General features: G+C 46.8%; 2 protein-coding genes across 3 annotated transcripts in view; both read left to right on the forward strand.

Moving 5' to 3' along the window:
• The window catches only part of LOC138284333 (cell surface hyaluronidase-like), a 633,659-nt gene that overhangs the window by 237,886 nt on the left and 368,982 nt on the right, over nucleotides 1–26,791 (forward strand). For both annotated transcript variants that reach the window (XM_069223000.1, XM_069223001.1), the window contains one exon: nucleotides 26,530–26,615. In XM_069223000.1, coding sequence (XP_069079101.1) covers nucleotides 26,530–26,615 — 86 coding nt within the window. The remainder of the gene's footprint in view (nucleotides 1–26,529; nucleotides 26,616–26,791) is intronic.
• The window catches only part of CEMIP (cell migration inducing hyaluronidase 1), an 899,136-nt gene that overhangs the window by 105,172 nt on the left and 767,173 nt on the right, over nucleotides 1–26,791 (forward strand). The gene's annotated exons all lie outside the window — the stretch shown is intronic.

Consider the following 26,791-nt stretch of genomic DNA (forward strand, 5'->3'; position numbering starts at 1 on the left):
TACACCTTTTCTTTTGCATTCCTCTGATATTCCTGCTACAACTGGTTCAGATATTGCTCCTGTTCTCGAAAAATCTGTGACAAAGCTCTTTGATCCAAACACGAACCTCCTTGCTCAGGTCCTCCTCCTTCACGATCTCCCTGATAAAAATGCAGTGGCATCCCACGATCTTGTATGAAAACACTGCCAGCTTGTAAGGTCAGACTTTCAGATACTGATTTGTTGCCCTAACAGGCTCACCCTTACATTGATTGTTACTACACAACCAGGATTCAGAAATCTATCATATTTTCTTCTAGCCAGAATTGCTCCTTCACTATGGTTGCGCTTTACCACCATCGATGTGCTATATAAGGCACATATGAATAGTGTTTAAAATAAATTAGGAAATACTTACTGGACTCTCTGCGATGTTTACCAACATCCCCATTGTGATTTCCTTTCTTGTTTTTGGGAGCCTTCCCTATAAACCTATTGATTCCAGCAAACTTCATCCTTACCATGAATCATTTCGGACCTCAACCTTATATCCCATCTTAGCTATAAATGACTGTCTAGATGACTGCAGAATGGTATTACACTTTTAATCAATAAGGACCATTTGACTGCAAATGTGAACATGCAAACTTTGCATGTGGATGCCTGAATTCTTGCTTTACTGTGTCCAGTTCTTTATTCAGGAATGCCATTTCAAGTAACATAACCTTCTCATTTGTCTGCAGCTGGTGATATCCAAACCTCTTAAACATATTGGAAGGGAAAGCCTATAATCCACTGACATCTGCTGTCCCAAACTCCGATTGCAAACAAAAAGTACTCTAGGTAGTGAGTGAGCCTCACTAGACTTTACTCGGTTCCATTCTCGTACCTTCATGCTATGAAAGTATTGTGACACCTAAACATTATACACAATGTTTTGCATCTGTCATAAAATATTTACTCTTCCATGTTAAAAGTTGTTTATATGTTCTGAATGCCTAATTGTAGAATTACCCCCACCAACATTGTGCCTGTCATGAAGCTTTTGTATCACTTGTTGATAAAAAGGAAAGCCCTTCTGCTTGGCATGCGGCCTCTTTGGTTTAAATGGTGGCTTTGATCCAGAACAACATTAACCTGTGTGTTATTGTACTGAGCAAGTTATAACGAAGATCTATTTTGACTGGATCTACCCATCTGTCTGGTATCTGACTGTAGAGCTTCATCTGACCTTTCCCTGGTAGCATCTAAAGTATCAAGAAGCATGCTTGAAGAACAACCTTTTCTCTCATTCCTTAGGCATGAGCTGCACATGAGCCTCAGAGCTAAGAAAAGTTGTGGTTTATCCATGATTGATGCCACCTCTCACAGAGGCCCTTCACTAGCCCACTCACTTTTCCTCTTTATTTTCACTAGTAAACCATGCCTTATTTTATTTGGCTCCTTCTCTTCCATCAGGATCTTCACGTTATTACAGAACTCATGGTCATCGTCCTTACGTCCTCCCACTCTCTTTCCTTTTTTCATCATCTTGAGCCTCACGTTCCTGAAGGATAAACATCCTTATAGTTTCCTAGACCCACTCGATCTACTAATTTCTTGTGTATTAACAAAAATGCAAAATTCAATTTACCTGCTGACTCATTACCACACAAGTCATTTTCTGGTCTGATGCCAGTGCACACCCGCTTTCGTGATTGACTGTTTTCATATGTTACTTTAAGGATAGAGCCTCCAAACCCTGATTTCTTTACCCCTTCTATCTCAGCTCCCATAATTCTCTTCCCATTTAGTGTCTTTGTTTGAATGTTTTCTCATATCATTTGGTGTAACTTCTTTGTTGTTGGCCTCGTTAAAGTCTCCATCTCCTCCTAGGTTTAAGTTACACCCTTCTTCATACTTACAATCAACATGATCATTTTGGATACCTAAACTGCCTCAATGGGCAATAAACTCAACATTGCACAATGGCCACCCAAACTGAGAGGCACATTGTGAAAAACCATGATAGTGTGAGTCTAGAGGGGTTCCAAAGGCTCCGTGAACTTGTGGCCAAGAAGGAGACCTGGTGGAAGGTGGCAAAAGAAGGAGGGGGTCCAATGGATTGGTAAGGCACAGCCTGTTATGTACAAAAACAATTTGTAGAAGAGGATTCAGTGAAATGGAGCAAGCTTTCAGATGGTGAAAGATCAGGTCAGGAAGATTTTAGGTTTTGGGGGAGATTGAGAAAGACACAAAGAAATGCAATAATATGGATTAGGTTATCAGCTGGCTTGATGTTGGATGAGAAACCAACAAATGGGTCTTATATCAGTAGTACAAAAATATCATATACATCAATGTTGTGGAGTTAAGTATATTTAGGTATGTAGAGATACACTTTTCTTAAACCCACAAACTATATTTCTCCAGTATTGGATCTTTCATAGGTTCACATGCTTGAATCATTACCCATCGTCAAAGTGGGAGCCCCACAGTACAATTAAATAGCAGTATTGAAGACCTACATCGAAGCCAGTTTTTAAGGACAGTCACTTTAACATCTTATTCATATCATTAGAAAATACCCAAAGTACAGCCTATCAGGCAACAGCACACTTTAGAATCCTCATCACAGAGGATCCAATTTCTCAGATTTTCCTCACCACGTCGTGTGAATGGAGTTTCCCTGAGCTCTGCTCAGTTATCCTCATTCTGTTATTGTAAGAATTCTATCTTTCTGATATTATGTCTGAGCATCTAAAAGAGGGCTCTTTAAACCCTTTAATACTTGTGGGATCAAAACACTTCACTCAGAAGACCCCACCAAGACTGTATTTACTGCCTCTACCCTTTTGTCACACCTTCTCTACCAAAACCTTAAAAGACCGTAAGGGTAGGCTTTTTCTGTGGCCTCAGAAATCCAAATCGAAGTATTCTGTGCGTTCTGAAGAGGACAGTGACACTTCGTCGACTTATCATAAAAGGTCACATAAGAGGGAAAGATCCTGTGACCAGGAGAATTCACAGGAATCTGAAAAGGCCTCCCAAAAGACTCATCATAAATCTATCAAGGACACTTCTAAAACATAAAAAAGGAAAATCTCCTGGGAAGCCAGTAAATCTGAGCATACTACTCCTATTACATAATCTGGAGTTCATCCCTAAAAGTCTGCCTCTGAACCACCTACGGCGAAGCCTACAGCTATCCTAGAAATTGTCGACATCTGAACCATCAACGAAGATGGTCACTACACTGACATGGATGACAGCGTCAACAACGAAAACATTGATGACGCTTTCCTCTTTGGCACCAGTGTCCATTCCATCGACTAGGGTCTCGTCGATGAAACCACCATCAACGCTGCAGAGATGACCGTTGACAATGGTTTTGCCACTGACCTTGACGATGACCCTGTTGATGACAACCTCGTCCACGAAAATATCTGTGTCGTTGCTCAAAGCAATGAAGGGCTCAACAACAACGTTGTTGACGACACTGTCAATGATGATAAAAATTGCATAAACTTTTCTCCTTCCAGAACACACCTCTCCCAGCGAGGTGTCTCCACCCCCCTTCAAGCCACCTTTTAGGCTTAGAGAAGTCAGAGGGTGAGGGACCATTTAGGACAGCGCACAGTTCTTCAGAGCTCAATGTGAAGTTCCAAGACTACGATGAGGAGGAAGAGCACTATTCAGAGGACTACTACCAGCCACCCAGACATTCTGAAAGGCAAAGACATCACGAAGAGCACTTTCAACACCGTGACTAGTCGCCTTCCCAGGAAGGTGTCATACAAATGCCTCTCTCATTGTTGCAGGACCTGCAAGGCATGTTGCAGGACTATCAGAGAACGTTTCCAGAACCTGCTCGACCATCTTTACCTGTGCAGTTTACTGCTCCTATTCTGCCTCCATAGAAAAGGAACCCAGGGCCCATTTCACCACCAATAACACCGAAGATGACTCCGACATCCAACATTGCGGTTCCCGAGAGAGAGGATCCTTCTTCATCAAATGACGATCAGGAGGAAGGAGAGATTCTTGATGATTGATAACACCAGGAATGAAATGACTACCTAATCCTAACCCCATCTCCACCCATCTCCCCTCCCCCACAACCAGTGAATTCCCTCCTCATGATATGGGGGGATTCCATAACCTTATGGAGAGGGCTGCAAGGAGGCTCTAGCTTGGATTGACCATCAAGAAGCCGGACTGTTTCTTATACGTCTTCAAAGAGCCAGCAAGAAAATCTGTGTGTGTCACTCCCGTAGTGGTCTACATCTGGGAAGAGGGCACAAACATAATGCAAAATTCAGCAACTGTGGCTGTCATCTTGCCACAAATTGACAAGAAATACAAGGCCTCTGAGGATTCACCGGCCTGTTTAGTGGGCCATCCAAAGCTGGGCTGTTATCGCACAGGGGGCTCAATACCATTCGCAAAACACTTCTACACCTGTCTCAGTCCCACTGGATCAGGAGGGCAGATGCCAAGATAGTAAAGGTAAGAGATTTTCATTGATGTCTGCCATCACAGTCCATGCTACTAATGTCCTTGCCGTATTGGGCCGGCATGACCCACAAATGTGGTCTGACATCGGGGCACCGATGGATCTGGTGCCAAAGGTTAGAAGGCCTGAGTCAAGAAAAATCCTTCAGGAGGGAGAGAGTATATTTTGAGAAATAATTGAATATGTGATGGACATCACATTTACTGGATTCCTGCAGCAAGCAAGAGCGGCAGTCTTGAGGCGGCAAGGATGGATAAAGGCAGCCTTGTTCCGACATGAGGTCCAATAAAAAATCCTTGAAATGGCTTTCGACGGAGAAGCCGTTTTTTGCAAGCATGTCGACGAGGAGTTGTAGGCCATCAAGGCAGATACGGAAGTAGCAAAGTCGTTAGGAACACTACAATTCCGTAAGGTGCCCTTTCGAGGAGCATAAGGTAGAGGGCTCTGTACATAACAAGGGAGTTATCAGCGCTTCCAGCAACCATAATAGCAACAATACCAACCGTTTTATCAACAACTATCCTATCATCCACCACCCGCAGCAGCCTACAGCAAACAAGGGCCTCACTAAAAACAGACCCCTCGAGGGAAAGAGGCAAGTAGGAAGCAGAGACCTTTCTTGAGTGTCATCTACAATCAACCCCTCTCCATTTGTTGGTGCAAGCATTATCAACTTCTCCCATCACTGGCGGGAATAAAATTCAAGTGGGTATTAGACCTTGTCACCTATGATCATACCCTAAATTTCCTCAAAAGGCTGCCAGTAACTTCTCCAAGGGTAGTGCATCCACCTTGTTTTCACTTACTTCAGAAAGCAGCCTTTACCATGTGCAAAGGAGCAATAGAAAAAGTTCCTCAATCCCAAAAGGGAATAGGTTTCTACTCCTGTTTTGTCCTTATAAAAAAGAAATCAGTTGTGGTTTATCCAAGGTTGATGCCACCTCTCCCAGAGGCCCTTTACTAGCCCGCTCACCCTTCATCTTAATTTTCACTAGTAAACCATGTCTTATTTTATTTGTCTCATGCCCTATTTCATGTGGCTCCTTCTCTTCCATCTACTCCTTTTTTGTCCTTATAAAAAGAAATCCGGGGAGTGGCAAACCATTCTAGGTTTCCAGAAGTTAAACAAACTTCTTCGCAAACAATCCATCTGTATGGTCACTATTCTGGACATCCTGCGACTCCTAAACCACAGAGACTTTATAACAACTCTGAGTTCATAGGATGCATACTTACACATCCTTATATATCCCAAACATTAACAATTCCTGAGATTTACAGTAGCTGCCACTCATTACCAATTCAAGGTTCTCCCAATCGGCCTCAAGTCAGCTCCACGCATTTTCACCAAATGCCTGGCTCCTGTGGCTGCTTCTCTGAGGAACAACAGTTATCGGGTATTTCTATACCTCGAAGACAAGCTGATAAAGGCATCAACTGCCAGACAAGCGTCCGAAGCCACCACAGCTTCTCTAGCATTATTCAGAAAATTGGGACTCATTATCAATCATCATAAATCATTGACTACTCCATCAACAATGATAGTGTTCCCTGAAAGTAGCTTTGGATACCATCCAAAGCAAAGCTTTTCTATCACCAGACAGACAGCATTTGGCCCTAAAACTGCAGACAAAAAAGTCAGTTTCAGTAGATACAAACAGATGGTTCATTTGATGACCTGCCAAAGATTATACTAACCATGATAACAGCTCTGAATTGGTGGTCAAAACCAGATCATCTTTCCAAAGGCCTTACATTCATGCCCAATTACCAGACTATGGGGGTCATTCTGACCCTGACGGTCATGGACCGCCAGGGCCAACGACCGCGGAAGCACCGCCAACAGGCTGGCGGTGCTTCCATGGGCATTCTGACCGCGGCGGTACAGCCGCGGTCAGAAACGGGAAACCGGCGGTGTCCCGCCGGTTTCCCGCTGCCCCTGGGAATCCTCCACGGTGGCGCTGCAAGCAGCGCCGCCATGGGGATTCCGACCCCCTTCCCGCCAGCCTGGTTCTGGCGGTTTCCACGGGTGTCGTGGCATGGGCACTGCAGGGGCCCCCTAACAGGGCCCCACATAGATTTTAAGTGTCTGCGTGGCAGACACTGAAAATCGCGACGGGTGCAACTGCACCCGTCGCACCCCTTCCACTCCGCCGGCTCCATTCGGAGCCGGCATCCTCGTGGAAGGGGGTTTCCCGCTGGGCGGGCGGCCTTCTGGCGGTCGCCCGCCAGCCCAGCGGGAAACTCAGAATGACCGCCGCGGTCTTTCGACCGCGGTACGGTCTTCTGGCGGTTCCCACCAGGCCGGCGGCATCCGCCGCCGGCGGGGGTCAGAATGACCCCCTATGTAATTACCATGAACGCGTTCCTTGAGGGCTGGAGCGGACATCTTCAAGACTTACAAATTCAGGGAAAGTGGTCTCCAATTCATAGAACCATGCACATCAATCAGCTGGAGCTCAGAGCAATTTATCTCAGCCTTCCAGCTTTCCTACCAGGGATAACAGGTGTCTCTGTGTTGGTCTGCACAGACAATACCACCAGCATGCACTAAGTCAGCCAGCAAGGGGACACAAGATCATTACCCCTTTCCAAAGAAGCTCAGGAAATCTGAAAATGGACAAAGGTGCATGGCATATCTCTCCGAGTGGAACATGTTCCCAGAGCAAGCAACATCTTAGCGGACGAACACCTGCCATAAATGGGAACTGGACAATTCACACGCACGTAGATCTTCTCTCTATGGGGCAAACCAGCATAGGATCTCTTTGTGACAACCAAAAACCACAAATGCCACTTCTACTCAAGTTGGCCAGGGTTGTCAAGGAATGTCTTTTCGATCAGATGGTCCAGGATCAATGCATACGCTTTTTGCTCCGATAACTCTGATACCAAAGGTACTCATCAAAATCAAAGTGGAGAAATGTTGCATCATCCCCACAGCCCCCCGGTGGCCCAGACAACATTGGCTGATGGAGATCCTCATCTATTGGAATCCACCTACACTCATCTGAGACCATCACAAACACGTTTTTTTTGTTTTTTTTAAATCTTTTTATTGAGATAAATGATGCACTTGATGCAAACAACAGACAAAAAAGAGAAAAAAAAATTAACTGAAAATTAACAAAATGGGAAGAGAAATGGTAGAAGACAGACAATGCACAGTTACAGCTATATCACTTTTAGATCTATTATGTGGGTCACTAGAAGGTTGGGAGGTGGGGTCTTGGGGGAGCACCACAGGTTAGTCATGTTGACCATTAAATCATCCTAGGATCAAAACCCCATGATTATACACATTATATTCATGGCGTGTCTATAGACATAAGAACACCGTACACAGTTTAGAAAATGTGGATCCACTGCTAGCATGTGTAGTCAAAGTGCTACAGTGCTTAATTGTTTCCGCCTAGCCCGCATGCAGGAGAGGACATGCATTAGTCAATGTAAGTGCAACTGTATGGGAGCTATAGCCACGGGATCATATGGCGATTTGGTCTAATTCGCAGGAGGTTCCCTTGTGCGGAACGTGTTTCCCATTTTGATACAACCATGCAGCGAATACAGTTTTGCAGGTCTATAAGGGGTCGCATGCTCGGTATACTTTTAATAACAGCATAGAGACTATCGCTCATGGATGTGGGTATAAATAGTATATTTTGTTCATGGGGGTCGAGTGTCGTTTTTGGCTTCCCGTTTGACGAGGAATATTTTCCATATTTTGCTACCCTCTAGTGCTAATCCCTTACGTCACAGTGTTTTTAGTACTTCTGCCTCTGCTCGTGCTAGCTGTAACAAAAAATGCAACCATCTGGTGATGTCCGGGGCGACAGCGCCTTCCAGCACATGGCGATGAGGCATTTAAAGGTAGTAAACGCCATGCCTAGAAATCTGTGGAGGTATTTATCGCTGTGCTTCCTGTGTCGTAGCCCCAGTAGACAGGATTCAGGTGTGGTTGTCAGCGCGTGATCTGTTATGTCAGCTGTAGCCTCTGTCACCTGGCACCAGAACGACTGTAACAGGGGGCATTCCCATACCATGTGTTAGAAATTAGCCTCATTCAGGCCACATCTCGGACCATTAGGAGTGGACATCAGGAACATATGTTTAATGCGAACAGGGGACAGGTAAGCTTGGTGTAGGTAATTGAATTGGGTGAATCGAAGCCTGGGATTGCGTGATACTCCTTTAACCCCAGACATGACAGCCTCCCATGAGCCCTGGGGCAGAGGTTGGGGCAGTACCTCGTTCCATTGGGCGCGGGCATTGTCCACCCCCAAAAAGTGTATGGTGTTAAGGGTAGTGTACAATGTAGAGATTGCTTTACTGGTCCCTGGGTCAGATAGTATAATTGTGAGGGCTTGCGATGCTAATGGTTACGAGTCACCATTCCTCTATGTGTTATGTATAAGTCTCCTGATCACAGTATGTGATAAAAACAATCCTGTGTAGAGATCATTAGATTTTCTAAGTTCATCTAATGTTTGTAGCATGCCTTCTGCAAAAAAGTCACCTACCTTTGTAAGATTAGCAGTCGTCCACGGGGCCATGTCCTGATGTCTCAACAGAACCCGCGCTGCAAGTAGTCGCGCTATTGGTATTAATGGGGAATATGGTATATTTACAGAGGTGGTGTGTATATATCTTTGCCAGCAGGTTCTGGCCTTATTCAATAATAAAGATCTGCTCGCGGGACGGCATGTCTTGCCCGTCAAACAGGTATACACTGAGGTCACACCTATAAAGTCAATCACAAATGTTTTATCTGGATTCTGGGATTCACTCGGCCACTGCAACAGCCATTGCAGCTGTGCTGCAGTGTAGTAGAGCTCGAAATTAGGCATTCCAAGGCCTCCTTTGTCTATGGGACATTGTGTCGTGGACAGGGCCACCCGGCGTCTACCTTTCCCCCAAATTAGTTCAGTTAGTAAACTATTTAATGTCCGAAAGGGGAACAAATTTAGTAGGGAAAGAGGTCTGTAGGATCTCACGTCAAGGGGATCTCAGTCGGGCTTTGGTAAGACTACAATGAGGGACTTGTGTAGTGTCTGTGGTAATTTACCGCATAGGTGGTAGCAGATGAGGTAGGTATGCTGAATAGTATTCGACCGGCAAGCTGTCGGTTCCAGGGTCCTTATGGGCCATTTGGGTTATGGCAGTACGGATTTCCTCCATCCTGATTGGTGCATCTAGTTCCTCTTTATGGGACGTGCGTATTTGGGGTAGTGAGATAGGATTAAAAAAAGCGGAAACCTGTGGTGATGGCAGTGGCTCTGCCGCCGCATATAATGATAAATAGTAATTCCTGAATGGCGAGTTAATGTCATCTTGTGTAGTGAGCATGTCCCCGCTGTCTAGCCGAATTGCCCCAATGGGAATATGCCGAGGGGTCTCCTTTACTAGCCACGCCAGTAATCGGCTGATCTATCACCCTCGGAGTATTGTTGCGTCATCTAGTGTCGATAGTCATGTTTACACAGTCTTGCATCGGCCTCCTTATGCTATTCGCGTAAGCCCCAGAGGAGGTCTAGATTGGCCGTTTTATTAGCTACGGCTATCTCAGCTGCAAGGAGTTTAACTTCTAATGCTGCTATGTCTCGATGTAGTTCCCGGCGGACCCCTGTGGATGCAGCAAGGCATTGCCCACATACCCCCAACTTGTGTGCATCTCATTCAGTAGCCCGAACAGATGTGTACTTACGGTTTTGTGTGAAATATGTGGAATACATGTGGCTAATTCTTTGTGAAATGGAGGATCCGTCAATGTCTGTAACTGCAATTGCCAAGTCGGGACCCGTGCAAGCGGTCTGCCCCATTGTAGATTCATTCTCAACGGGCAATGATCAGATATGGTGCAAGCTAAATATTCAGATCCCATTGTCCTCCCTAGTAACACCGTAGGCCCTAAGTATAAATCTATTCTGGTATGGAGGTCATGGACGGGGGAATAGAAAAAGTACTAACTGCTCAGCGGGTGGCCTGCTCACCACACGTCATGGAGTCCCCTTTTCACATGCCAATTTTTGAATACTTGGGAGGTCCTTCTGCACATTGCCCCCTGCAGTGCTGTCCACGTTTATGTCAGGGACACAATTAAAATCTCCTACCCAGAGGTCAATCACTGACGGATCTCGGAACATGCCTGGTGTAATCTGACCCAGGAATACCCCATGGTTGGAATTGGGAGCGTATATGCCCACCAGGGTCAGCGGTGTGCCGTCTAGTAGGCCTTCAGTGATCACATACCTACCACCAGGGTCTCTTTGAATGCGTTCCGGCACATATGGGATGCCTTGTGCCACCCATATTAGTACCCCTCTGGCAAATGCTGATACCGTGGTGCCATATGCCCACCCTCTCCAGTTGCTATTAAGCTTGGAGAGTCGGGTCTCTGTTAGGTCTGTTTCTTGGAGTATGGCTATGTGTATCTTCTGACGTTTTAGGTAAGCCTGTATGCGGTGTCACTTGGATGGGGATGCCATTCCGCGCACATTCCATGTGATAATATTATAAGTAGGGAGAGATGGTGTAATTCGGGTATTCATGTGGGATCGTTCCATTTAAGTGGGAAAGTAACTGACTCTACCTTACTCTCTATTTCTGTGTTGAACGTGTGTGTGCTGTAAGCCCGGGACCCTCACCCTGTTCATCTCTGCACCCTCACAATCCCCACCTCCGTAGCATTGTGCAGCCTTGTGCTCATTACAACAGTGTAAACAATAAACAACAGTGGCAATGTGCCTGAACGGAGCACAGTATGGCAACCATCATCCACCCATCAGTATCTGCGATGCAAACAGTAAACACATGCGCAATCAAACAATTCCATAGGGTAACTTTTGTGTGGGGACAGCAAGAGCTGGCTCATGTCCAGCATCCAGCCTGTAGGATATAGCATATGCATGGCAGTCAACTCCATCTGCGAATGAGATATGTGTTCAATCCTGGCCACCAGCAGGGTCCAGAAGCTGGAGGCACGGCCGACGGGTCTCAGGCAGCCCATCTAGGTGGTCCAACATGAAGAATGCAGTACTTACATCCAACGGGCAACATCACGGTCCACACATCGACTGTCATTCTGTGTATTGTGGTCCATATTAGGTGTTTCGTATGGACGATGTGTACCCCCAGGTGTGTGCACTCCTGTTAGAGGTCTTCATTTGCTCCTGTTGGGCCTAACCATGATTATAAGTCATCAGCTGATCAGGGGGTAGTAACTGGATTATTGCAGGTGTCAGCTAAGTCACTATGATCACCTTGTGCAGAGTTAGATTCTGATAGCGTTCGAAGTACAGCAAGGGGATTCGACGTGAGCTGTGTGGCATCTAGCAGTACCTTTGTTCGTTCTTCCGCAACCTGCACCCTGGTAGGACCGGGCCTGGAGTCTGCACGGCGTTTTCGTTTGTGCCTCGGGAATAACCATTGTGACACTGTTCCTTCCTCGTTAGAGAGCTGGGCTAGACCCTTAGCATGGAGCCATGTCCAAGCGTCCTCAGGAGTGGCAAAAATGTGTGTTTTCGTGTCCATTAATCACTCGTAGTCTCGCGGGTAAAAGCAAGGCATACTTTATATTGTGATCCCGGAGCCGTTGTTTGACTACGAAGAAGGAGTTTATTTTTTTCTGAACCTCCGCAGTGAAGTCTGGATAGGCAGTGATGTTTGCTCCTTCAAATTTCCACAACCCATGATTTCTAAAGCGTTGAACTATTAAGTCTCTATCACGGTAGTTAAGGAGGGAGGCGATCAGTGGCCGATGAGGGGCACCCGGTGGTGGTGGCCTTCCCGGAATTCTGTGGGCTCACTTTATTGAAAATAATTTCGGGGTTTTATCTTGAAGCACTGTGGATGTTAACCATTGCTCCAGAAACAGCTCCGCACTGGTGTCCTCCACTCTCCCCAGGAACCCCATGAAATGAACATTGTTTCACATCGAGCACCCCTCTATATCTTCTGCCCTCTGTTGTAGCGTTACCATTTCTGTGGTTAATTGCTTCATCTGTGTTTGGAGGTCCTGGACAGATGGGTGCAGTGTCGCCATGGCTGACTCCGTGTCCTCCACCCTGTTGGATAATTTGCTGTGATCCGCCCGGAGTAAGTTAACATCTTGTGTCACCGCATCAATCCTGGACTCCAAAGATGTTTTAGTGTCTAAAATGGCCTGCAGAATTTTCTCAAATTGGGAGGAGTGACTGTGGAGGGCAGCATCTAAGCGCTGTAGGGCTTGAGTAGTGACATTGAATGGCAACATTTGTGTTTCCGAGCTGTCTGTCGCCAAGGTGGTTGGTTTCACATTTTTAGGCTTCCCCATCTGATCACCTGTGTGGGCGGCGGTCGCGCTAGTGTGGAGGGGAAACATTCACTACTATGGCTCCAACCAGATGACTCGGGTTCTGGACCGAAATTCTGAACAGCGCCGTAGAAATGTGAGTCTGTTTGACAGTTCCCAGAGGTGTTGTGGTGTGATATCTCAGTGTGGGCTCAAAGTATTTATTGTGGGAGTAGCCTCTGGCATTAGGTAGTTTACAGCCATATTATTTATTGTGCCTTAATAAACGATAGTGGTAGGTAGCTCCAGGTCTTTGACTATCGCAGCACCGCCAGATTTAGCAAAGTAGCATCATATTAATCAGGTTCTTTATTGCCTTGGTGTGGCTCTGTAGATCAGTATTCATTTCTGCTCACAATTCAAAAACCAGTTCTATTTGGGAACATGCACCTCTGTCACAAGGAGTATAGATCACCATCTCCGTGCTCGATTCTATGCACGCTGTATCGTTCCGTCACACCTGCTATCTCTTGGGCAGTCTCTAACAAATGTCCCCTTCAGAACTCCATGTTATGTGTGGTCTCAGCAGAGGGGCCTTGCCCGCTCCTTCACACTTCTACCGGTAGGCTGTGTCATCGTCTGGGGGTGTATGATGGAATCCCCAGGGCCCATACGCCGGTAGCCAATTCAGCCGCTCCGGCACACTGCTACTATTGTTTCCACCATTGATAGGCCCTCCTTGGGTCCTTGCCGAGCCCTCAGTAGTTGAGACGAATCTCCTCAGGTGCATCAGGGTGTGGTTAGGGCCTAACCCAGCGTCTCCGCGCCTCACCCCCATCTCACCCTCGCTGCGCAGGGGCCTGCAACACGCCCCCAGCAGCCAGGCCGCATTCCGCTCCTTGTCATTCCCGACCCAGCAGCTCCTCCCATTCTCACATCTGTGGAGCTGCTGCCAGGGTACTCTGATGGTCTCAGGGGGAAAGCTGAGCCGGCTCCCTGCTTCAGTTCTGTGCTGTGCCTGCACTCACATCTGTAGGTCCAATCGGCCGCAGGCAATCTTATGGTTCTCCTGGACACACTACAGCAGCCTCTGCTGCAGCGCTCAATGGTCCCCCTCTCTCGGGGCCCCCCAGGTGGCAGAAACTGGATCAAAAATAGTAGGTGCCGCCTGTAGACAGGATACATGAGCGGCCGGGTGTGGAGCTCTGATTTAGGCTCCCACTACAGTTGCCATCTTGGACACACCCCTACCATCACAAACACTCTTAACAATAAACCAAGGCCAGGTCCTTCATTCAGACCCACCTTTTCTCCACTTATGCGCATGGCTCCCGAATTCCATGAATTCCAACACCTAAATATCTCTCAGAAATGCAGGAACATTCTCTCGAAGGCTAGAGTGGATACTACTGCAAAAACATATAGATAACATTGGAAACGTTCCTGCATTTGGAATCAGGTATCAACTTACATCCTCTTCAAGCATCGTCTGAGGAGAAACTGGCATACCTCCTCTCATTGGCTCAGTCAGGCGTGGTGCATGCCTCTTTTAAGGTGCATCTTGCTGCATTATAAAGGTACACGCGTTATAGGAAAGTGCCACTCTTGGTTATCACCCCACTTTTTGCCGGATATTGATGCCAACTTGATTGAAAGTGTGCTGGGATCCTGCTAACCAGACCCCAGCACCAGTGTTCTTTCTCTAAATCTGTACCTTTGTTTTCACAATTGGCACTCCCACGACACACAGGTAAGCCCCATGTAAAAGGTACCAAGGGCCCTGTTGCCAGGGAAGGCCCCCGAGGGCTGCAGTATGTATTATGCCACCGTGAGGGACCCCTCACGAAGCACATGCACACTGCCTTTGCAGCTTGTGTGTGCTGGTGGGGAGAAAAAGAAAAGAAAAACCCTCTCAGGGTGCCATGCCCATAAACTACTGCCTGTGGCATAGGTAAGTCACCCCTCTAGCAGGCCTTACAGCCCTAAGACAGGTGAGGGCATAGCTGCTTGAGCAATATGCCCCTACAGTGTCTAAGTACATTCTTAGACATTGTAAGTGCAGTGTAGTCATATTGAGTATATGGTCTGGGAATTTGTCATTACAAATTCAACAGCTCCATAATGGCTTCACTGAATCCTGAGAAGATTGGTATCACACTTCTCAGCACAATATACCCACACTGATGCCAGTGTGGGATTTATTGAGAAATGCACACAGAGGGCATCTTCGAGATGCCCCCTGTATGTTAACCAAACTGCTAGTGCAGGACTGACTGGTCTGTGCCAGCCTGCCACTTTCAGATGAGTTTCTGACCACATGGGGTGAGAGCATTTGTGCTCGTTGTGGTCAGAAACAAAGCCTGTCCTGGGTGGAGGTGCTTCACACCTCCCCCCTTTAGGAACTGTAACACCTGGCGGTGAGCCTCAAAGGCTCAAACCTCTTGTTACAGTGCCCCAGGGCACCCCAGCTTGTGGAGTTGCCCCCCCGACAAAGCCCCACTTTTAGCGGGAAGTCCAGGAAAATTAAGGAAAACTGGGAGGAGCGACCGCCCCAGCTAGGACCGCCCCTAAGGTGTCCAGAGCTGAGGTGACCCCCCTCCCTGCAGACTCCTCCATCTTGGTTTGGGGGACAGGGACCAGTAGGGTTAGGTTTGTGTGCCCCTCCCCAAAGGGAGTGAACACCAGAAGGGTGTAGCCACCCTCAGCCATTGGCTTCTGCCCTCTGACCCCTGTAACGCTCCTAAATCCAGGATTTAAGGGCTCCCCTGAACCTAAGTCATCAGATTCCTGGTGACCTGACAAGAAAGAAGAAGGACTATTAAAAGAAGATGAAACCTGCCTTGGCACCAGCCCTTCCGGCCTGTCTCATGCTTCAAAGAACCTGCACAAGAAAAAGTGATGCATCCTGCAGAACCAGCGACCTCTGCCAAGCTCCAGAGGACTGCCCTGCATCTCAAAGGACAATGAACTCCAGAGGACAGAGGCCTGTCCAAAAAGAAACTACACCAAATGACTCCTGGACCTCCCCAGAGCCGCGAATCCTGACCACTCTGCACCCAACGCTCACAGCCCGTGTCCAGGTGGCCCAACTGGCTAGAGAGGATCCCCAGGCAATTCCGAGCAAGTGCCCACCCTGGGTTGACCTCGCCTGCTCCTCACAATGACGCCTGCAGTGTGAATCCAGAGGGCCCCCCCAACCGCGAAAGCTTCAGAAGAAAATATCTGACGCCCAAAGGTACACTGCACCCGCAGTCCCTAGGATCCAGCCAGCAGCATCTAAGTGACCCCCTGGGTCCCCTCATAGAAAAGCATTGGGAGCCAGAAGCTCTGTTTGCACCCTCTACCCGACCGCCCTGTGCAGCTGAGGGTGTGTGTTTGGTCCCTACTTATGCCCCCCCCCCGGTGCTCCTCTAACCCCCTCAGGTCTGCCCTCTGAAGCCGCAGGTACTTACCTTACTTACTGAATCCAGTGATGGATTTATTAATACATGCATTCAGAGGCCCCCCTGAAAACCTACAAATTCCTAGCATGGACACTGACGGGTGAAAACTAGTGCAGCCACCTTAGACAGAGTTCTGGTCCCCTGAGGTGAAAGCCACTGCTCTTGAAGGCTCAGAGCAAAGGCCTGCTCTGGGCAGAGGTGCTAACACTTCGTCCAGGCAGGATGGACATTCCAGAGCTGGGAGCTTCAAAGGCCTTGCCACCTTTATAATGCGACCCAGGCTTCTCCAAATGGTAGAGAATGCCGACCCACAGTTTCTGACTCCACTTTTGGTGGCAGGACTTGCAGGAAAATTAGGCAGATTAGGAGGTGTACCCACTTCGTGCCAGACCCACCCCTGAGGTGGACGAGCTGAAGTGGACACTACCTTTTAAATTCCTTCATCTTGTTTGGAAGAAATGTATGCCACTAGGGTAAGGATTATGCCCACATCCCAACGGAAGTGATCATAAAAAGAGTGTAGTCGCCCTAAAAGTGAGAAGACCATTGGCTGCCATCTGGCACTCCCTGTAACATCCCTAAATTCAGTATTTAGGTGGCACCCCTGAACCTTGAACTCAGATTCCTGATGACCTAAGAAGACCTGAACACTACAGAGACACATCAACAGAGAAGACTGCAGACACCAATTGACTTGGCCCCAGCCCTACCGGCCTTTCTGCAGACCTCAATAATCCTGCACCAAAAGACGACCCATCCTGCAACCCAGTAACTTGCAAAGCTTTGGGAGGAGTTCCTGCCTTTGATAAAGATCAGGATATCCAGAAAACAGAGGACCTGTTCAAGAACACACCAACTTTAAAAGAAAAAGAACTGTTCCCTGAGGAAACGCGAAACCTCCGCTGGACCCACCTCTGCACCTGACACCCAAGGTCCAAGTCCAAGTGGCCCTCTAGTCCTGTGAAGGTTCTCCAGTGATTCTGTGTTTGATCCACTGTGGGCTGACCCCTGACGGACTCTGCCTCAAAGCCTACAGCCCCAAACCGAAGACTTCCTCTGACTACAACCTGCCCGGTAAGCTGTTCCCCACACCAAAGGACATCCCTGCATCCAGAGCCCCTGGGCTTTGGGAGGCTGGACCGTTGGTGTCCCTACATCCACTAGCATCAGAACTTACCTGGGCAGCTGTGAGTTTTTTTCATTCAGCCTCCTGGCCCGAACATGCAGCCTTTTTCCAAAAGTGATCTTCCCCATTGGTTAACATTGAAACTGAAGCTGTGTTGGCACTCTGCACCTGGCCGCCCCTGTGCGCTGAGGGTGTTGGTTTGGTGCTGCCTTGTGGTCCCCCTTAGGCTTACCTCAACCCCAGGAGATCGACTTCTGACACTGCTTTACTCATCTGTGAGCAGCGCATCTTTGGTTACCCCCAGTCTTCACTGGTTAATATGCCCCTGTGCCACTGAGGGTGTGTGTTTGGTGGTGCCTTGTGCCCCCCCCCCCCCCTGTGCTTACCTCATCCCCAGTAGATCAACCCCTGACTCCACTTTACTCACCCGTGAGAAGCACATCTTTGTTCATCCCCACTCTCCACTGGTTAACATTGGGAACCGAACTCCAAATTTGATCTCTCCACCTGGTTGCTCCTTTGCTCCTGTGGGTGCATTCTTGGTACTCATTTGAACCTTGCCTGGTGTTGACCTAAAACCTCGAAGGCTGGATTTGTAAGTTGTGTACTTACCTGCAAAACTGTACTTTTGTTTTCCTCCCGTAGATTAACATTGCTGAACTGAAAAATTGCACTGTGTTGATTTTTTTAAACTGCAAAGTAGTTGTGCTTGTAAGTCTACTTACCTGATTATGAAGTTCTTGGGTTTGAAGCATATTTAAAAAGAAATGTCATTTTTCTAAATTGGTCTCAGATTTATTCTGTGTGTGCCTCATTTATTGCCTCCGTGAGTACAACAAATGTTTAGCACTACCCTCTGATAAGCCTAACTGCTCACCCACACTACCATAAAATAGAGCATTAGTACTATCTACGTTTGCCTCTGCAATATCAATTGGGCATCCACTGGACTCTGTGCACAGTTTACTACATTTTAGTGCATTACATAGAGAGCCAGCTTCCTACACCCACCATCCACAAATTGTGTTCATGCTATAAACTGTTTATAAGTTCAGTAACTGCTTGCTACTCTGAATCAAGCATGTGAATCTATGAAAGATCCAATACTGCAGGAAAAAATGGGATACTTACCCATACCTTCAGTTCTCCAGTATCGATATATTTCATAGATTTACATGCAAACGACCATCCTCTCCATTTAGGCTCCCCTTAGCTCTTCTAGGTTTATATCACACTTGTGCTGGAAAATCTGAGGGACTGGGGCCTCTGTGCTGAGGTTTCTAAAGGGTGCTGTCGCCTGATTGGCTGTACTTTGTGTCTTTTCTAATGATGTGAATAAACTGTTAAAGTGAATTTCCTTTAACATTGACCTCTAGGTAGGACTTCAATACTGCTATTTATTTGTACCTTGGGACTCCCACTTCGACGATGGGGAATGATTCAAGCATGTGAATTTATGAAAGTTACCAGTACTGGAGAAATGATGTTACAGGTAAGTAATAAATAAATAAATGTATATGTATATGTATATATATATATATATATATATATAAAGGCCTTTCATCATCAGAAGTGGTGATATGTATGTATATATATATATGTATATATATATATATATATATATATATACACACACACACACACACACTCCAGTATTGGAACTTTCGTAGATTCACATGCTTGAATCATTCCCTGTTGTCGAGATGGGACTCCCCAGTACCTTATAATACCAATTCAATGTTAAGTATAGTGCATGAAGGCCATATGCTCTTCACTTTAGTGACATATCCTAGTCAATTTAAAAAGAGACAAAAGATAGGTTTCAGCCAATCTAGAACACTTCTGTGAGAAGCTCCAGTCTCTCAGATTTGCTACTGCACGTCGTGCTAGGGAGTCTCCACTGAGCTCTGCTCAGTCACACCTTTTCAGAGTTATTTCTGGGATTTTTTTCCCTAAATGTATCTATTTCAACAGTTGTCTTTCATACACCAAAGATTTTTATTGGTGTTTTATTAGATTTTTCTTCACCATTAATGTGAGACAATGAGAAAAAGAGTCTCTTCAGAGCCTGTAAGTCATATGGCAAGAATGGGCTCCACTTCGAGGATCCACATAAGAATTGCATTTATTGTCTTTTTCCAGAACACTAAGCTACAGACTGCGAGATATGTCAGAACGTTTCTAATAAAACCTTAAAGGACAGAGGAGGGAGGCTGCTGATTTTTGCTCCAGAAGCTGAATTCAAGAAAAGAGCTTGTGTCCAGCTCTGACAGTGAGGATTCGTCCACATCCTGTAGAAGGGCAATAAAGATGGAAAGGTCACCTCATTCTCTTTCTTCCATTGAGCAGCCCAAGAAGGCCTAAAAAAATACCACTCATGGGTCTTATAAAGGCTGCAGTCCTTCAGGTTCTCCTCAGCCATTTATCTTCAAAACTTAAGGACTCAACTACCATCCTCTTCAGAAAGACTAAAAAAAGCTTCATCTGAACCCCCTACACACCCTCTGAGGGTTCAGCATTCTTTTATTTTAAAGCCTTCATCTGTACCACCTCCTGACCAAACGTTGATGAGAATCAGGGCTGGCCTTAGTGCTGGTGGCTCCCTGTGCGACAATGTTTGTTGGCGCCCCCCCATGAACACCACAGCCACGAATTGCCTCACTACCACCGTTTAACAGTGCCCCTCAAAACTCCAATCTCTCCCCAGGCAGAACATTATTCACCAGTTATTTTGACATTTTTATTGTTGCCTGAAAAATGTTGGAGGCAAGGAACGCTGAAGCAGGTGCTTTTAAATCATAATATACTTGCAAACATGGCACCCCCACCCAAAGTCAGCACCCAATGCAGTGCCACCGGTCACACCGCCCTAGAGCTGTCCCTGACGAGAATCACACCATCAACAAGAGCCTCATCATTAACATCAAAATCATTTACAGCAGCATCGACAACAACTACCACAAGTACTGCCTCCACGCTATGTACAACCTCGACTTTAATGACGATGACGACACCATCATCAACGGCGTCCACTGTGAGGCCGTCCACATTGAAGATCTCTCTATCTTTACCATCGATGACAGCGATGATGGTGCCACCATCGACGACCACTCTGCCGTTGGCGACAGGGAAACTGACGACGGCTTCCTCATCGACGGAGCCCATAGTTTCTTCTACACCACTTCGTACATCGTCGACGACCTCACCGAGGACAGGAGCAGGGTTTTGTCACCAACTAACACCTCTCCAAGCAAAATAACACCTAATACCTGCACACCTGCTGGAAGAGGACGATTCTGATGAAGAATGGGCTTTTGGTGTGGCACACAGCCCATCTGAGTTGCATGTTAAACGCCAGGAGGAAGAAGATAGAAAAGATGAATATGAAGCACAAGTTTATAACCCACAAACATACTATACTGCTCAGGACCAGTACTTATACCACAAAGAAATGGTTCCTGTACCCGGGTCATTCATATCTGACCTTCAACTCATGCTTGAGGACAATAGGAAAAAATTGCCACCTGCATCTACTGCACAACAGGTAATTACACTGGCAAGGTCACCAGCGTCTCAACCTCCTACGCCAATACACAAACTTTTACCACTGCCCAATTCCGCAGACCTCAAACAAACCTCCTTCAAGACCCAGCAACTTCTGATGATGACAGGGAGAAAGGAGAGCTTCAAGATAACATGGAATGGGATGACTATCTCATACAAACACCATCTTCTCCTTCTACTTCACCAGTTGATTCACCACCAGAGGATGTTGGGGGACTCCGTAAGTTATTGGAAAGAGCTGTGAAAAGATTTGCACTTCCTATGCCCACGAAGCACACGGACTGCTTCCTTTCTGACTTTGAAGAGCCCTTCCAAAAAAGTGTAAGGTCCATGCTCATAGCCGACTATATTTGGGAGTTGGGCCTTAAAGTGATGAGAAATCCAGCCACAGTTACAGCTGTCCTTTCCCTGTCTGGATAAAAAAATATAAAGCTCCAGAGGATGCACCTGCCTAACTGGACACCCTAAAACAAGACTCTGTAATCACTGATGCAGCCCAGCGAAGATCTAAAAATCCTTCTGCTCCAATAACAGCACCCCCGGATAAAGAGGGTGTAGGAGACTGGCTCAGTTTATGGTGTGGCACCCTATAATGAGTCCAGGCAACCCTTAGTGATAGTGAATAGGTGTCCAGATATCAAAAGCTCTCTAGGGATAGTTGAGGCGAGCAGTTGAAGTTTATCCAGGAGGAATGTAAAGAGCTTGCAATACCACAGTAGTCAGACAGTAACTCGCTCACAAGAAAGAACCACACAAGTGTTAGAAAAATAAAGGATACTTTATTCCAGCACTACCACTAAACTGTCATTGATATATCTCCCTTTGGGGATATATGCACACAATATATAGACAAAATAACCAACAGACATAGCATAAAAATAGACAGGGCCCTGTGAGAGGGCCAAGCCATGTAGTAAAAAAAATGAAAATGTGAAATAGTGAACCCAACCAAGGTAAGTGTGGTAGTTAGCTAGGGGCTGGGGGCAGACAGAAACACTAAAGGTATGTATAGTAAGTGTCCCCAGCAACCAGGTGCAAGGTAGTTGCCCACTCAGTTGTCCCATAGGACCCAGCAGAGGAAAGGAAGGTTAGAGAGGACCCCCACCCCAGAATACCCAGAAGACAGAGTACTTACACCAGAGTACCCAGATGCAGGGGGGGAAAGGGACTCTCTCTGAAGTCAGTGGATGTCTCGGATTGTCCAGCTGATGTCATGACCCATGTACCGGGCCGGTAGAACCTAGGGACAGATTCTGGATGTGGAGGACCTTCAAAGGAAAACAGAGTCCAGCACTCTTGGAGTTGCCGAGGTGGTGCAGGTGGCAATGCCCACCCTCCTGAAGGTGAAGTTCCTGTAAGTTGGTGGAAGAAGAAGTCCAGCTGCAGGGTCCAGGAGCTGCAGAAGATCCCAAGAGTCACCTATGAGCTGTCCCTCATTTGGTCGTCAGATTGCAGGAGGGTCAGTGACCAGCCAGGTTACCAACAAGCACTGGGAGATAAAAGCAGGAGCTGAAGAGGTATTTGCAATGTTTTAGGGACCAACAAAGTTCAGGAGACACTACCCATGAGGGGGAGTCAGGGCTGACTCTCAGCACACAGGAAGGCCAGGAGAAGTTGATGGATCCCCCATGAGTGACCCTCAGGCGACACAGGGAGTCACAAGGGGGCTTTACCAGCACAACAAAATAGAAGTCCCATGTCGCAGAATTTCCAGGACAGGGGCTGAGCTTTGACTTGCAGAGTGCTGGAGGCTGGGGCTTCTTGGAGCCTGAAGATATCCTGAAGGAATAGTCAACAAGACTTGGCAAGTGCAACAGTTACGGTACACAGGGGTTCCAGTCCAGTGGCAGGAACAGCAGCCCACAGTCTCCCAAGTTGGTTAGAAGACAAACAGAACCCAGAATAACCACCTGTGAAGCAGGGTCTTCAGATGTCCATGGGCCAGCAGACCCCACCAACCATTTGACGTTGTCTTGAGATGCCTGCAGATGCAGGGGGGTGACTCCTTCACACCAAGAGAGATTCCTTTGTGCTTCCAGATGCAAACAGTCCTTGTGACCCTGGAGGATGCACAGCCTTGGATATTGCAGAATTCTTGCAGGATCCGGAGAAACAAGGTTGCAATGGGAGTCTTCCTGCAATCAGCAGATGTGTTTTGGTTCCAAAAAGACCAGCAGCGGTTCCAGAGGCCAAGAGAAGAAGATGTCTTGCTGAGAGATCCTTGGAGAGTCTTACTTGATGAATCTGAGGACCCACCCACGGGGGAGCCCTTAAGTAATCCTAAAAGGGGATTGGTCACTCTCTGAAGTGACCTACCTATCAGAGGGGGTCAGGAACATCGTCTACCTGGCCTACCCAGTCAGATGCTCCCAAGGGCCCCTACACATCTTATTTCCAGATGGCAGAATCAAGTGGCCACCTGGCTGAGCTCTGTGCACCTCCTTGGGGGAGGAGCTGGACAGGGGGGTGGTCACTCCCCTGTCTTTTGTGAAATTTTGTGCCAGACCGAGATCCATGGGTTCCTGAACTGGTGCAAACTGGACTATGCAAGAAGGGCACCGAATGTGCTCTTCAAAGCAGCCTTGCAGCGCTCAGAGGCCACCACACCCCAACCCTTAGACACCTAATACACAGGGGGAAGTGGTCACACCTCTCCCTTGCAGGAAGTCCTTTGTTTTGCCTCTCTGGCCTGAGCCTGGCTCACCAGCAGGAGGGCAGAACAGTGCCTGAGGTCAGCAGCAGCATGGGCTGGCAGCAAGACCCCATAAGGCTGCACAGGCAGAACTGGGGGATCCTATAAGGAACCCCAGAGTACACGGTATCCTGCAACTAACACTGGAATTGGTGTAGTTGTATGATTCCAATATGTGTTATACCAAACATACCTAGGTTCGGAGAAGCCATTATGTAGTTGGTCCTCTTGTGTTGACCCGTGTCCACTACGTACCATAGGATGGCTTCCCCACACTTACAGAGTCCAGGAATTGACCTGGGGTCTGTAGGGGTATCCTCACACTTAGAGACACGCACCCTGCCCTTGGGCTGAAGGGCCTACCAGAGGGGTGACTTAAAATGTCTAAGTGCAGTGATCAGGTTTGGTGGTGAAAGGGTGCATGTACCATTTGCTGCAGGCTGCAATGGCAGGCCTGCAGACACAGTTTGCATGGGTTCCCATGAGTGGTACAATACATGTTCCAACCCATGTGGGACCCCTGGTGTACCAATGCCCTGGGTACCTAAGTACCATATACTAGGGACTTACATGGGTGCACCAGTATGCCAATTGTGGGGTAAAAAGTAACCAGCAACCAAATTTAGGTGAGAGAGCACTGACGCTGGGGTCCTGATTAGCAGGATCCCAGTGCACTTCGGTCCAAAACATAAGGACACCATGAAAAAAAGGTGGGGGGTACTACAACCAGAACCCAGCTTACTACAGAGGGTAGGCAGGTATGATAGGCGACTATGGACAGGCATCGCCCCATACTTAGACCAGCTACCAGAGGAAGCCAAAGCAGAGGCAAAGAAAATCCTGCAGGAAGGAGAATGAAGTTCAGCAGAGGTCACTGACAGTGTGATGAATATTGCCACAACAGCCTTTCGCCAGCTTGCCAGCGCTGCCATTCTTAGGAAACAGGGTTACCTTTGTGCAACTTCATTGAGGCCGGAGGTCCAAACTATGGTCCTGGATCTCTCATTCGATGGGGAGGCCCTGTTTGGCAACATATAGATGAGACCCTGCAAGTGATAAAGACTGATACGGACACAGCAAAGTCCCTAGGGACTCTTCAATTCAGAGAACAGCCCTTTCAAGGTGCCAGAGGGAGAGGCTTTCCATCATACAGGGGAGGCTTTCAGCAGTACAAATATCCTGCTTACTCCTCTTCTTACCAACCATTCAGACCACAATACCCTAAAAAACAACCTCCACAGGCTGCCTACAGACCCACGTCTAGAGCTAGAGCAGGACGCCAAGGAAAGGACACAAGTCGTCTACAATGACTTTACCCAAGCTCCGGCTACCAGGATTTCCTCGACTACAAGACTAGGGGGAAAGATTTCCCAATACATTTGGCACTGGCAGCACATCACTTTGGACCGATGGGTCCTAGATCTTGTACAGTTTGGTCACACCCAGGTGTTTCTGCAGATTGCACCAGCAAGATCTCCTCATACCCCCAGCCAAAACCACCTCTCCCTACTCAAACGGTAGGTATTGACTATGCTCTGAAAGGGAGCAATCGAAAGATTTCCTGTTTCGGACAGAGGGAAAGGGTTCCACTCCTGTTTCTTTCTTGTTCACAAGGAGTGAAAGGAATGGCGTCTGATTCTAGACCTCAGAGACTTAAATACATACCACAAGAAGCAGTCGTTCCGTATGATAACACTTCAGGAAATCCTCCCCCTTTTAAATCCTGGGGATCATATGTCCACACTCGACCTTTAGGATGCTTACTTTCACATCCCCATCCATCAGTCCCACAGACGGAGATGGAAGGGTCGCATGTGAATATATGAAAGATTCCAATACTGAAGAACTACAGTTACAGGTAAGTAACTTATTTTCATATGTATATTTAGTAGCTTAGGCTTTATGGTACACCTGCACTCAATGTCACTCGCAGTTAGATGCAGGAAGGAAGCAAGCGGTACAGTTTCCTTTTCTTGAACAGTTCCTTTAGTTCATATTTCATATTTTCCATGGTGCTAGAAAGACCATCTGTGCCCTTTTCTTTATGATTTTGTAGTAGATCACACTTTACAATACTTTTTGGAGATCGACATTTAAAAGACAACATTCTGGTAGAAAACCCAAGTGGTTATGTGGCCAAGATGATTTGTTAAACCCATTGTTAAAACCATGTATGGTTGCACATTCAAAAATAGTCTCAATTAATACTTGTTTGAAGTTACTTTGTGTTACATCTTCTGCCGCAAAAAAAAAAATAAAAAATTTAGGAAAAAGGCAGGGCCTGATTCACAAAGTTAAACTTATACTTTTGTGTTAGTTTACTATTTGTTGGTATTCACAAACTACTAGTTTACTTTTACCAATAGTAATTTTATGACTGTGCAGACTTTACAGTCCTATCTTTGGTTCTCCACCCCAACTGCAGAGACCTCGACTTCGGAGGCTCGGCAGTCGTAACATTACTGTTAGTAAAATTAAACTTGTAGTTTGGGAATACCATAAAATATATATTTATATGAAAGTGTAAGGTTAAGTTTGTGAATCAGGCCAGCAATTAAGAGTTCCCCTTTCCGCGAATCCTGCTTTTCTATGCAAGCCTAGTCCCCAACAATCCTTTCTCAAAGTTAGGATGGGTCTGTTGGTTAACCTCTCTCTGTTGACCTCGAGATCCTGGGCCTGATACCTACATTCTAGATGTACTCTCATAAGTCCATGCTGTTGTTGTTCTTCAGTGCAGGCTCAGAGAGAGGGATTTCCGAATCATTGCACTTCATTGTGCTTAGGGTATCCTTTATGTGAATGTCCCCGCTCTGTCATTGGTACTCGTTTTACTGATTTCTCTTGATGATATTTTGAACCCCCTGTGTGCTTTATGGTGTTGTTTTCAAGTGTTAGCAATTTTCCAGTGATTGGTTTTGTATTTTCTTCCTGATGCTTTCAGCTACTTGTTGATAATTTCAGGCTGGATTATTCATTGGAAAAGGAATCAAGACAACAAAAGCGAGCGCTGAAAATCCCAGAGAGTATCTGACAATTGATAATGCCAGGTGAGTGGATGTCACTGAGAAACTGAAAGACTTATATTGTTAGGTGGGTGAGATGCACTGGAAGCATCATACTGATGGGTCATTTCTTGGGATTCACAGTAAATCCTAGATTTCCAGTGGCGTGTAAGGTCGACATGCCTATTTTGTGCTTAACAAAGACTTGCAACAGTTTCATT

The sequence above is a fragment of the Pleurodeles waltl genome, chromosome 3_1 (genome assembly GCF_031143425.1).
Source record: "Pleurodeles waltl isolate 20211129_DDA chromosome 3_1, aPleWal1.hap1.20221129, whole genome shotgun sequence".
Lineage (NCBI taxonomy): Eukaryota > Metazoa > Chordata > Amphibia > Caudata > Salamandridae > Pleurodeles > Pleurodeles waltl.